The sequence below is a fragment of the Sinocyclocheilus rhinocerous genome, unplaced genomic scaffold, assembly GCF_001515625.1.
Source record: "Sinocyclocheilus rhinocerous isolate Xijiao unplaced genomic scaffold, SAMN03320098_v1.1 scaffold1829, whole genome shotgun sequence".
NCBI lineage: Eukaryota > Metazoa > Chordata > Actinopteri > Cypriniformes > Cyprinidae > Sinocyclocheilus > Sinocyclocheilus rhinocerous.
This window is the reverse complement of record NW_015650027.1, coordinates 781,971-796,198: the sequence shown is the minus strand read 5'-3', so window position 1 is coordinate 796,198 and position 14,228 is coordinate 781,971. Positions and strand designations below refer to the sequence as shown.

Here is a 14,228-nt window from a genome sequence, read left to right as displayed (position 1 = left end):
AAAATATCTCTATGATTTTAATAGCATCTGCCTTATTTAGCAAATGCACAAAAGTCAGACAAGTGTAAAAATGACTTATTTATTTTGTTCCCTTTAAAAAAAAAAAAAAAAAAAGAGTGGTTTATTTCGTTTCACCAAACGATTACTTCATATAGCCTAAAAAACGAAATGTAGCCTAGTGTCTTGTTTATATGTGGACGAAAAAAATGGAAGTTAAAGAAAAAGTGTGGGGTACACAGCAGCTATTTTAAGTCAAAAAGTTTAGGCTACCAAAAGCGCGATCACAAATAGGCTATTTAGAATGTAAAGTAGCCTACTTCGAGGCATTTACCGCACGGAAGAGCAGACGAGCAAAAACTGAGTGACCTTAACTCCACATACAAGAAACAGCCTCGTACAAATTAAATATTGAATTGATAATCGTTAATGTATGTCTGTCATACGCATAAAAAAACAGGATTATTTCTGGAATCAAGAAATCACTTGAATATCTGAGCAAGGGTTGTGGCAGGTTTATAGAAACAACACAAGTAGACTAGTATTTGAATCCGATAGTCCGTTTTTACTACAGTGTATTTCTATTCATTTAGACGCAATCAAAATAGACCGACATAATAATAATAATAAATATGCCTTTATATATTCTGATTTTATAATAATAATAATAATCATAATAATAATTAAAGACTGTATAACTCACTTCGCGTTAACACAAGAAAAGCTAATGGAAAGGATATTATCTAAAACGAATTCCTCCGTTTAATGCAATACAGTATGCAACTGAATAATGTACACCACTTAGCCTATACCTATTGTCATGCTGCGTTTGTACGTTAAACCAACAGCTGATATATTGAGATATATATTGAGAGCTATGGGCAAAATTATTCAAGTGAACAATGAACGTAATAAATGTGGACCTATTTTGTAAACATTTCAATTCTTTTTCCTCATGTTGCACATAAGCGTTCACTGCAGTGCCATAAAACACACTTGAATTTTAAAATGACATAAAACGCGTGCTTGTGTCTCATGCACAAATTAGAATAATAGATTTTATGAATTGATTTATGTATGTATTTTACTAATATATTTAATGGTGGAAATTTGCTAAAATTTCTGCAGTTTCCATTTTTATTTGTAGGCTACATGTCCGACAAAATTGTCTTCATTTGCAACCAATAATTGCGTGGTGTATGTTAAGGAATTGTAGTGCTGTATGAGATGAATCTGAAAGTATGTAAAAGTAAAAATAATATAAAACCTTTTAAACATAGCCTATCACCGAACTACCTCACACCCTGCAAATTCAGACACTAAAACCCAAGAGATCGCATTGACAACTGTGCATACCTGAACTTTTGAGATGCAGTATGCACATTAGTAACCCATAATGGGATTGAACTCAGCTAATTTAATGTAGTAGTTAGAGGGTAATAGACTCTTGTAGTCATACGACAAACAAACAGAGCTGAAAATATTGTCTGTGTCTAATAAGCCTCATCCTTGTCTCGTGGCCAATAGAGAAAGGGAGTCTCTCATCCCTAAACTAATCACAAACCCATCGGAGAAAATGAAAACGTGGAGAGACAATACAGAGTTGGGCGTTAAGCAGGCGCACCGAACATCCAGAAAAGGAGAACCTTCAAAAGTTTGATACACAGAGATTGTCATTTAAACTGATTATTTCCTGACAGTATTTCACTGATTACTGTCTTTTTTTTTAAACGACACTCTGAAATTGTACTTTTGTTGTCGAGTACAAATCAGCATGTGTAGTTATAGCCTACATCTAAACGTGCAGTGATTAAGCACTGAGGTGCTGTAGTAACTGCGTGTAAACGCGTCGTTATGCCCTGTGTGCAACACAAATACATGCTGAAGTACCTTGAGTCTCGCAATGGGATCAGCTGCGTATGTAAATTGCTCCACAGCTCTGTTTCTGGGCGAATCCGTTCCGTTTTGCTTGAATCCGCCTCTCCGTGCTCGTTCGTATTGACGCACTTAAAGACTCTTCCCTCAACCTTAAGGCGAGCGGCAGCGACCAATCACCAAGCCATTACAGGCTTCAGAGGAAACTGTTTATGTGACTCCAGAGCTAATTAGGCTCATGAACTAACAAATCGCTAGCACAACTGGTGAGGAACCGATCACATTCATGGATTGTCTGGAGAAGTCGGCCACCTCTCTCACGATGCGTTGAGCTGTGCGCTTTTGACAGATTTTTTACCCTTTCTTTAGCCGCCACTAACTTGCTGACAAAACTTTGGTCTTGGGTGTGGAGTATTTTTTAGTGCTAACGCGTGTACCATTTTCACTTAAACTGGGGAATCTTGACTGGTGAACCATGTTTCAGCCCACACCGAAGAGGTGTTTTACCATAGAGTCTTTGGTAGCGAAGGATAATCCTTTGCCAGCGTCGAGATCCGAGGAGCCCATACGACCAGCGGCTCTCAGCTATGCAAACTCAAGCCAGATGAACCCATTTTTAAACGGCTTTCATTCCAGCGGCAGGGGCGTCTACTCAAACCCGGACTTGGTGTTCGCTGAGGCTGTTTCACATCCTCCCAACTGCGCCGTCCCAGTCCATTCAGTACCACCTCCTCACGCTTTGGCTGCTCACCCACTGTCGTCCTCGCACAGTCCGCACCCTCTTTTCGCAAGCCAGCAAAGGGACCCTTCAACTTTTTACCCGTGGTTGATACATAGATATAGATACTTGGGTCACAGATTTCAAGGTAAGTTCCAGCAAAATATTTTATTCGCCAGTTATTTTGACCAGTCGTCCAGAGAAAAAAAAAAGGGCACACGGCCCAAGGACACGGCAGTGTTTCATTGATAATTAGCTAAATGCCACTTTTGTGCTAGATATTAAAAATGCTGAAATTAATGCTATCGAAAAAAAGTTTATAATCATTTTATTGTATCGAAATAATAGGCTAATGCTGTGAATTAGCCTACTGACATTATACAACGGTTATCAGTAAATTGCTGGAAGAGCGAACCTGGCATTATACCATATAGCCTATATAGCTACACACAAAACTGGTTTAAAACTCATAAGTAAAGTATTTATAACTTTTGTATTTGATGTTTATTATATTAAATTAATTATTTTAACAGGTTTACATATTTATTTAGCGTAAACGTGTTACATCGCCTTTTAAAAGAATCAACATAATAATAATCGATTGTTGTGTAGTCAAATATATATGAAAAACTTTTATTACAAATAATACGCATTCCCATTACCAGAAAAAAAAAAAACTTAAGAGCAACGAAATAATTTATTAATAGAACAGAAGTTTAATTTCCGTTCGACTGTTTTTTTTCTGGTAAATTTCTCGAATTTCGCATTTATCTGAAAGTGCTTTGTCTGGGTCCTTAATGTTGTAAAAGTGACCTTAAAAAAGAACGCTAATATTCATAAACGTTAATAAGTGTGATACTATCGTATTATTACATACATCACACTATCAGCTAAATTACACACGTTAAAGCAAAAATTATGGCTCTTTTTTATATTATTCAGTATAGGAAAACATTTGTCATCCCAGTTTCTAAACGAAATGCTCGTAATGAAAACCTTTATTTACCACTGGTAAAGATAGGCTACTCAAAGCCATTGAATTAATTTGTAGACACTTCAGTTGTGAAATAAAAATAGCCGTGTTGTATCTCCGTGTGTTTTATTTACAAATATAGGAAAATAATATTGTAGGCATCATATTTTGAACGATTACCTGTAAATTAACATTATTTAGTCTCAGATTTGAATTGGCAACAAAAGTTTACTTAGCTACAGGAAACATTATCGCTATTGTCAAGTAACTATAAAAAAAGATAGAAAAAAATATCTTTATATAGCCCTATTTCTATTTAACATGACCGGTTAATTGTGATATTATTGTAGACTATATTTTAGTAAGATGTTGCATGCTATATAATGTTTTAAAATGTAAGGCCCAATTAATAGGTGAGAACAAATTGAACAAAGTCTAACACCGATAAAGGATAGGCTGCTTATTTTATGGGAGACGATGGGTTTTAATTTTCACCATTTTCATTACAGGAAACGAAACGTGTCCTGAAAGCTTCCTATTGCACAATGCACTGGCAAGAAAGCCCAAAAGGATTCGTACAGCTTTTTCACCATCACAGCTACTACGGCTTGAACATGCTTTCGAAAAAAATCATTACGTCGTCGGCGCGGAACGAAAACAGCTCGCTCACAGCCTTAGCCTCACAGAAACTCAGGTAAGATGAAGTTTACCTGTCTTCATTAGCGTGTACAGCCATATGTGAATGTGCGCATGGTTCTGTGGATATAATACGACCTAAATAACTATTGAAATCAGTAGGCTCGTCCTTGAAACGGTTACATATTATGGTTAGACTACACCTTAAATATAAACACATAGACAATGTTTGCGTAACAAAAACGCAGTTCTGAATGGTTTAATAAACAATAAAAGCTTTTAAATTTTAAATTCTTTATTTAAATATTTTCTAACGTTTAATCGTTCTCTTTGATAGCATATTTGCATATATGTAGTAGCAATGAGTATTGGCGTTAGTCATAAGTAGCCTCGCACAATATATTTATTATTTGCACAGATGTGGCGACTTTTTGATTTCAAACAGAAAATGTTGTTGTGCTAGTTAGCGTTTGGTTTTGTTGGGAATTCCATGCGTAAAGGGCATTGTTCTAAAAGCGCAATGGTTTGAAGTGAGTTAAATCCACCATTTCCAATTCACCCCGATTTTTGGTGAGGTTGAGCAATTCCTTTTTAGGCAGAGGGCTCTTGTGCAAAATTTTGACAATTAACCAGTTAACCGTTTTAAATGGACACTTAAAATAATGAGGCGGATTCTATGAATTTCCCTAACCATATTTAAGATCGTATTTGCGCGTATCGTTCAGTGGCCCGGTCGGAGTCTATTGTCCCGGTGACAGCACCGGCCCTTTTCTAAACGCCGCCTTTCAGAAGAGCAAGAGAGAGAAATGGACTACGAGCCACTTCAATGCTTCAATTAGCTCTCTGAAAGCACATTAAATGTGCCTCACTTGCCAAGTTGTCAGCTGTGAGCTTTACGGATGATATGAATGATAAAGGTGATGAATTAAGCTAAAGACTTAACTTTACCAATGTGTGCTAATAGAAAAGGTTTTATACGGGGATGTAATAATGTGGGGGTGAATTGTAAATAGGCCAGCTAACACAGTGATCCGTGATAATAAGCGACAATGTCGGTGAAGTTACACTGGTATCAAACTATTATACACTCACATGCTGCTTCTATTGTACTGAGTCCATTCTCGCTCAACAGTTCAGTTTGAGTTTGAAGTAGCAGCAGGGCATGATCGTGATGATGCAACCTGTCGTTCGTAAACAGGTCAGGTGCACTTTAAAAGGAAAGCCACGCCAGCCAGTCTTCCCTTCCCCAATCTCATCCTCACTTATCAGTAATATGTATTTAATAACCTACCTCATTTAAATTCTTTGTTGTTTTAATTTATGCCGACCGAGGACACTAAATGAAAGTCGACCAATGCGCTCGCGACTAGATTGACTGTGAGATACCTGGCGGTTCTTTGTCCGTCTAGCCCTAGTTATTCTTTAAGGCCCGTTAGTGATACCTTCTGTTAGGCCAACTCTCTTTGTTTAATTGTTTTATTCAGAGGCCAACGAAAAGCCTTTGTGTACTTTACGCTGATTATTTTCATTTTTCCTCGCCACAGGTAAAAGTTTGGTTTCAGAATCGAAGGACGAAGTTCAAGCGTCAGAAACTGGAGGAGGAAGGTTCGGATTCACAACAGAAAAAGAAAGGAACTCATCACATAAACCGATGGAGAGTGGCCACAAAACAACTACTGACATTATACAACGGTTATCAGTAAATTGCTGGAAGAGCGAACCTGGCATTATACCATATAGCCTATATAGCTACACACAAAGCTGGTTTAAAACTCATAAGTAAAGTATTTATAACTTTTGTATTTGATGTTTATTATATTAAATTAATTATTTTAACAGGTTTACATATTTATTTAGCGTAAACGTGTTACATCGCCTTTTAAAAGAATCAACATAATAATAATCGATTGTTGTGTAGTCAAATATATATGAAAAACTTTTATTACAAATAATACGCATTCCCATTACCAGAAAAAAAAAAAACTTAAGAGCAACGAAATAATTTATTAATAGAACAGAAGTTTAATTTCCGTTCGACTGTTTTTTTTCTGGTAAATTTCTCGAATTTCGCATTTATCTGAAAGTGCTTTGTCTGGGTCCTTAATGTTGTAAAAGTGACCTTAAAAAAGAACGCTAATATTCATAAACGTTAATAAGTGTGATACTATCGTATTATTACATACATCACACTATCAGCTAAATTACACACGTTAAAGCAAAAATTATGGCTCTTTTTTATATTATTCAGTATAGGAAAACATTTGTCATCCCAGTTTCTAAACGAAATGCTCGTAATGAAAACCTTTATTTACCACTGGTAAAGATAGGCTACTCAAAGCCATTGAATTAATTTGTAGACACTTCAGTTGTGAAATAAAAATAGCCGTGTTGTATCTCCGTGTGTTTTATTTACAAATATAGGAAAATAATATTGTAGGCATCATATTTTGAACGATTACCTGTAAATTAACATTATTTAGTCTCAGATTTGAATTGGCAACAAAAGTTTACTTAGCTACAGGAAACATTATCGCTATTGTCAAGTAACTATAAAAAAAGATAGAAAAAAATATCTTTATATAGCCCTATTTCTATTTAACATGACCGGTTAATTGTGATATTATTGTAGACTATATTTTAGTAAGATGTTGCATGCTATATAATGTTTTAAAATGTAAGGCCCAATTAATAGGTGAGAACAAATTGAACAAAGTCTAACACCGATAAAGGATAGGCTGCTTATTTTATGGGAGACGATGGGTTTTAATTTTCACCATTTTCATTACAGGAAACGAAACGTGTCCTGAAAGCTTCCTATTGCACAATGCACTGGCAAGAAAGCCCAAAAGGATTCGTACAGCTTTTTCACCATCACAGCTACTACGGCTTGAACATGCTTTCGAAAAAAATCATTACGTCGTCGGCGCGGAACGAAAACAGCTCGCTCACAGCCTTAGCCTCACAGAAACTCAGGTAAGATGAAGTTTACCTGTCTTCATTAGCGTGTACAGCCATATGTGAATGTGCGCATGGTTCTGTGGATATAATACGACCTAAATAACTATTGAAATCAGTAGGCTCGTCCTTGAAACGGTTACATATTATGGTTAGACTACACCTTAAATATAAACACATAGACAATGTTTGCGTAACAAAAACGCAGTTCTGAATGGTTTAATAAACAATAAAAGCTTTTAAATTTTAAATTCTTTATTTAAATATTTTCTAACGTTTAATCGTTCTCTTTGATAGCATATTTGCATATATGTAGTAGCAATGAGTATTGGCGTTAGTCATAAGTAGCCTCGCACAATATATTTATTATTTGCACAGATGTGGCGACTTTTTGATTTCAAACAGAAAATGTTGTTGTGCTATTTAGCGTTTGGTTTTGTTGGGAATTCCATGCGTAAAGGGCATTGTTCTAAAAGCGCAATGGTTTGAAGTGAGTTAAATCCACCATTTCCAATTCACCCCGATTTTTGGTGAGGTTGAGCAATTCCTTTTTAGGCAGAGGGCTCTTGTGCAAAATTTTGACAATTAACCAGTTAACCGTTTTAAATGGACACTTAAAAGAATGAGGCGGAATCAGTGAATTTCCCTAACCATATTTAAGATCGTATTTGCGCGTATCGTTCAGTGGCCTGGTCGGAGTCTATTGTCCCGGTGACAGCACCGGCCCTTTTCTAAACGCCGCCTTTCAGAAGAGCAAGAGAGAGAAATGGACTACGAGCCACTTCAATGCTTCTATTAGCTCTCTGAAAGAACATTGCATGTGCCTCACTTGCCAAGTTGTCAGCTGTGAGCTTTACGGATGATATGAATGATAAAGGTGATGAATTAAGCTAAAGACTTAACTTTACCAATGTGTGCTAATAGAAAAGGTTTTATACGGGGATGTAATAATGTGGGGGTGAATTGTAAATAGGCCAGCTAACACAGTGATCCGTGATAATAAGCGACAATGTCGGTGAAGTTACACTGGTATCAAACTATTATACACTCACATGCTGCTTCTATTGTACTGAGTCAATGTCCGCTCAACAGTTCAGTTTGAGTTTGAAGCAGCAGCAGGGCATGATAGTGATGATGCAACCTGTCGTTCGTAAACGGGTCAGGTGCACTTTAAATGGAAAGCCACGCCAGCCAGTCTCCCCTTCCCTAATTTCATCCTCACTTATCAGTAATATGTATTTAATACCTCATTTAAATTCTTTGTTGTTTTAATTTATGCAGACCGAAGACACTAAATGAAAGTCGACCAGTGGTCTCGCGACTAGATTGATTGTGAGATACCTGGCGGTTCTTTGTCCGTCTAGCCCTAGTTATTCTTTAAGGCCCGTTAGTGATACCTTCTGTTAGGCCAACTCTCTTTGTTTAATTGTTTTATTCAGAGGCCAACGAAAAGCCTTTGTGTATTTTACGCTGATTATTTTCATTTTTCCTCGCCACAGGTTAAAGTTTGGTTTCAGAATAGAAGGACGAAGTTCAAGCGCCAGAAACTGGAGGAGGAAGGTTCGGATTCACAACAGAAAAAGAAAGGAACTCATCACATAAACCGATGGAGAGTGGCCACAAAACAAGGAAGCCCTGAGGAAATTGACGTCACCTCAGACGATTAAAAGACTTAAACTGTTTGAACCCGGGACAGCGGCGTGGCTTGAATGATGTCACGGATAAGGATGCTGTGTACTGACAGAGGGAGAGGGTAAAGCCAATATCACATTTTGATTCTTCGAGATCGGCAGCTTGAGGGTGAGAGATCCTGTTGGTGGCACTGCTGTCACTACAAGGGAACTGTCAATAATTTTCACGTTGCCAAGGCAAGGTGATTGACAGGTATTACATGCAGCCCCCCGCCCCCCATCACCACACTTACCCGCTCGACCTCGTCACAACTATCACAAAATATAGCTGAAATGCGCTAGGACATTTGCACTTCTGAGGTTTTTTTCCTCTCGTTTTATTTTTTCAATACGTGAACCTTCCACATCAAGATACCAAAATATACAACTGTTTTTGTCAAACTTGAATTGCATGGTAGAGCAATGATTTTTTTGGTAGGTTAATTCATTAATTTGAACTTCTTTTTTCAAAGTAAATTTGTTTTGATTCTATTTTTAATCTGAGAAATGTTGTGTGCTTCTTCCTTTTTTTACAACAGTGTGCAGTCTTTGAATTTATGATTCTCGTGTTAAAGTGATTGTGAAAACAATATGAAGTAGCAGTGCTGCGTTATAGTGTTTTTTTTTTTTTAAAGTAAGACAAATTAAAAAACAGATCAAGTTTACCACATACAAAAGTAAATCTAATGAAAAAATTCTCCATGACATTCCTTAAAAATTAAGCTTTACCATGACTCCGTAATCTTGGTGCGAATATATGATCGGGACTCGCCCCTCCTCTAAAGAGTTGCCTCGAAGGATTAATGCAAGAATTGACGGCCGCCTAGGCAGCAAAACTTCAAGCACTGAGCGTATTCCATGTATAGAGATACTAAAAGCTAATGTTTATGTTAAATCGTCTTTTACAAGAATGTAAATAATTTTGTGTTTGTGTTAAGTTTGCTACAATTTTAACACAAAGTATACTTCCAAGAAGTATGTAATTGTCAATATTTTGTCAATAAAGTTTTATCAATATGTTGCTCAGAATAAAATTACAGCCTTTTTGTTTTACAAAAAGAGGCCAAAATGAAACTTTTGTCCGGTATAGTGAATGGTTTAGGATGCATCCTTTTTTAGAAAATTATTATTGGACAGTATTGTATGGGTTGCACTGGCAGTTGTGTTCTTTCGATTCGGTCCCTTGGTCATTGTCCTTCAGGACAAACAGGCGAGGTATCGTAATTATCACTATTTTATCAATGGAATATTCCACCAGCTGTCTAATTAATCTGAGCGTATAAAGAATGTAACGGGGAAATGGACTGGTTAAAATGTAACACAAATAGAATGCTTACAACGGTCTTGAGCTCGATTTTTCCACAGCGAAGTGCTTGTTTTTTTCTTGCCTCATTTGCCGCTCAGTCTGATAGACTGGCATTAACCAGTTTTATTTCCATTGGTAGAAGAGCAGCGTCTGGTCTGTTCAAGCTACAAAGAGTCCTGCGAGCTTTTGTGAAAGTGCAAATCAGTTTAGGCAATTATCATACGAGTAATATGTGGGGGAAAGGGGATGCATTGAACAGTGGTCCACTTTAATCTGTTAATCCGTGGATCCAAGGGGGCCTGGTTGGACATAATTTAGTACAATCTGACTACCTCTCACAACGTGATAAGAGAAGGTTTGCAATGTGCCGCAAAATAGGAGCTTTGTTTAAAATCTTGTCGGCAGCAACGGCTGGAATGTATCTAGCCTTTCGTTCCCCGTTCTTGTTTTTATTATACTAGCCTACTATGAATAATAGGCTATAGAATGCAAATATGAATTCTATATTTGTAGGCTATGTGAAAAACGTCAATTCATCTATTAACTTGTATTTTTCATCCATTTAAAACATTATCCCAAAATAGCCTAATCGTCGTTTAAAAAATAAAATTGCATGAAATAAGTAGTAGGCTATTAGCTATTTTATTTAGCTAACGTGACGAAATATTCCGAAATGCCAAGAAAGACCGTGCTGAGCGTTTTCGTGTTGTCCCCAAAACTTTTAATCGTAGTTTGATAAAGGCTAAAATTTTCATTAGGCTATACATACACATACTAGGCTATATAAAGGGATTTTTGAACAGTATGTGGACTAGGCCTATAACGGTAATAAAAAAAATCTGCGGAGAATACTATTAGCTTTGAAAAACCCCTAAAAGCTTTATTACAAACCCAGCTTTGAAATAGAGGGATTAGAAGGCTGAAAGGGTCCCACAATAGTTAGAAGAAAAGGTTTCATGCTAATGAGGTTAATGCCCTTTGTATCTCCGGACTCCACAACTTCATTACTCCTATCTCGGGCAACACCGAGCGGCTCAGAGCCCACAATCCACTCGAGCTGTTCCCTACCCTGCCTAAAGAAGGATTTGATAGCAGCCCTGTTCAAACTAGATAATTATATCTTTTCAAGTTGGAATTAAGATAAAGAAAGTGCAGTGAAGGCGGTGAGCCTTGATCCGCTGCAAACAAATTTGGCGCACTTTCTCCCTCCGTTGTGCCTCAAAAGACAGGACACCCCCTCGTTACCGCTCGCTCCCCTTTATTAATTTTGCATTGCCGATTTTTAAAATTATATTTCGCCAAACAGAACAGGCTTAGAAACGTTTTATTATTTGTTAACGTTATTTGAGTTGAGAAGATTAAATTAATTTTAAAGGCCCAGTTACGGTGTCAAATAAAGAGCAAAAATGCAAGGGCATTAGAGAACCGAAGTAGGCTACCTAATGCAATATTTTCTATTTCTTATAGCCTTATTTTAAAGCATGTGTTTCATTTAATTATGGAACGTACTAATTATTAACATTATGATAAACTCGTGTGTTTAAATTATTCAAATATTGTCGAAAGATACAATCTCTATCCACCCAAAAATGTCATTTTCGCAAACAGTGAGCAGTGGACTATAACTTCGACCTTGTATAGACTATGCCCATTAATCGATTTGCTTTTCTAAACAAGCATACGGGCCATGGGACTCGCTGTATTGAGAACCTTCTGACCCGCTAGGTTACCCCGTGCTGCGATAACTTGTTTCAGAAGCAACATTAACTTAAACGTTCAACAACGCCACGCTTATGCAGAGGGAAAACGATCAATCACAGAGGGCCATTGCCATGATTCATCATACAGTGAGGAAAAAAAGTTGGTGTAGCTTCCAAATGCTTGCAGTGGTTTCTAAAATTGAGGTCTGGGTTTTAAACCCAGGTGAAAAACCTGCGCCATACGTGTGATGTTAAATAATTACCCGTCATTTAAAACAGCCTCCTATCAAATAACCCCAATGACCCAAAACCTCTAATCTGCAATTACTAGCTTTAATTACGTCCGCTGATCCTACTAAAAGGCAGTTTTACAGTACGCTGGACGGTCTGGACTCGTGTGCAAAATAAAGTTATGCCTGCTATACCAACCTGCATTATAGCAACGTATTGCACCATACTGATGTAAGATTACCCTTAAAAATTTTTTAAAAGTGTGATGGAGATTAAAGTGCAGACTGTCCTCAGTTCCACTTCAATTTATTGACAGTTGGCAAAAACATAATAGATGTCTTTTGATTGAAGGTCCTGCACGTTCCGAAGTTATTTGCAGGCTTCTGCTTTATATAGGCCTACTCTGCGTTTCCAGTTGCAACTGGCCACTGAAGCTGGTTTGAGGTGATATTTATATAGCATGGACTGAAATGTGACGTCATGACAAACACAATCTATCCAGTTTCACAAATTGCTTTTGAAACTGATCCTTGTAATGGGAGAATGAACCCCCCTCACAACTCCCGCGGCCTTGCCATAAGGTACAGCGATAAATATACAAGACTAATGAGCAATTATAAAATAATCACCCTTCAAATAGTTTACGTTACAAATTAAATATCATCTTAGATTCTCTTTTTATTATTAACGAAGGAAAGCCCTGAGAGTTTCCATTCTTACACTGATGCTGGTCTGGAGAAATTTACTTGAGTAAATTTAGTCACAACTTCTTAGTATGACACAACGTGCGACGAGAATTTTATTGAATTCATTTTTGTAGCCTTGGTCAAGTGCATTGTGTTGTACAGCTCCTGTAACTTGGCTTGAATCCCTCCCAGCCCCTTCACTAAACACACAAATATCAATGGATCAAAGGTAAAAACACGGGTAACAGCAGCGGTGACACTGCTGAGACTTTATCGATCCTGTAGCGAGAGAGTCAGGGCTTACCTTATCCTGGTTATGGCGTTCTGCATTACTATGCTGCCTCAAAGGGCCACTTCATTGACAAATCTAACAGCATTGCCTACTTTTTTTTGGCTTTTTCATCCGCATTTAAAAGTCTATTCTCATTTCTGTGCAGATGCAAAAAACGTGTCAAAATCCATTGCTATAGGCCATATGGTTAATGCGTCACCTTAACGATAATATGATGGAAACTTTTTGGTACCGTTATTATTGACTTCAGGTGAATGCATCAGTATTGCAAAAAATGCATTTATGTTGTTATTTGTAGAATCACCTCATTTTAATTAATGGTGACGCTGGGAATTTGTCTAGAAGAAACCATAGGACGAAAACCTTTAAATCGCTCAACACAGGCTACTGTCACAAAAGCTATAAAAAGTCGACGGATTAACGTATGGAATAACCTATGTTTCCTGAACTAGATCGTTCGTATTAGGGTAGAATATGAACTTATTTATCGTGTCTACAGCTGTCAGATACAAAGGTGTTGAACTATGGCCGCAAATTTCCCCAGTATGCCCAGAACTGTCACCTTGACCCAATAATATAGCTATCGTGAAAATACCGCCAAACATCAAAGTCATAATCAAAGTAGACAATTCTGAATATAATAAAAAATAATTTGAGATTTGGTAAGATTTTTTTTTTTTTTTCCAGAAATATTTTCAGAAAATGAGTAAGAAATACAACATAGCTCAAAAACATGGAGACAATAACAAAATATAACGGGAAAGCACGCATTTTGGGTCATTTTAAGGGACCCTGCAGTTATTGCTGTTTTGGCTGACAACTTAACAGATCCAATGCATTTACAATTGCGATCATATATGTGGCTGCCATGATACAGACTATAGGCTACTGGAGCAGTTTTGTAGGAAGAAGAGGATGAGGAGGAAGAGCACGTGAGAAATCTCTCTCAAATGTATTTTGTTAACTTGGTAAAATCAAATAGAGGGTTGATTTCTTATTAAATCATTCATAACGTAGACCTATAAATTTAAGCCTCATCGCCTGTCATGTATTTAGACCTTTCAAGTGCATGCACAGACTGCAGAGTTACGTATTAAAAGGGACTCTTGCCAGCACGTTTTATAAGGCTACTTCTAAATTCAAATATTAAAAGTGTTTTTAGTGTACAGTAGCCGTGCATGAAATAATT

At 37.1% G+C, this 14,228-nt stretch overlaps 1 protein-coding gene across 1 annotated transcript; it reads left to right on the top strand.

Annotated features, from left to right (window-relative positions):
- The first annotated feature begins 2,047 nt into the window (after positions 1-2,047).
- Positions 2,048-9,165, top strand: LOC107711418 (homeobox protein EMX2-like). The gene is made up of 3 exons (XM_016516409.1): positions 2,048-2,738; positions 4,073-4,257; positions 8,654-9,165. Exons 1-3 carry the CDS (start codon positions 2,348-2,350, stop codon positions 8,819-8,821), a joined length of 744 nt encoding a protein of 247 aa, XP_016371895.1. The 5' UTR covers positions 2,048-2,347; the 3' UTR covers positions 8,822-9,165.
- Positions 9,166-14,228: the final 5,063 nt, after the last annotated feature.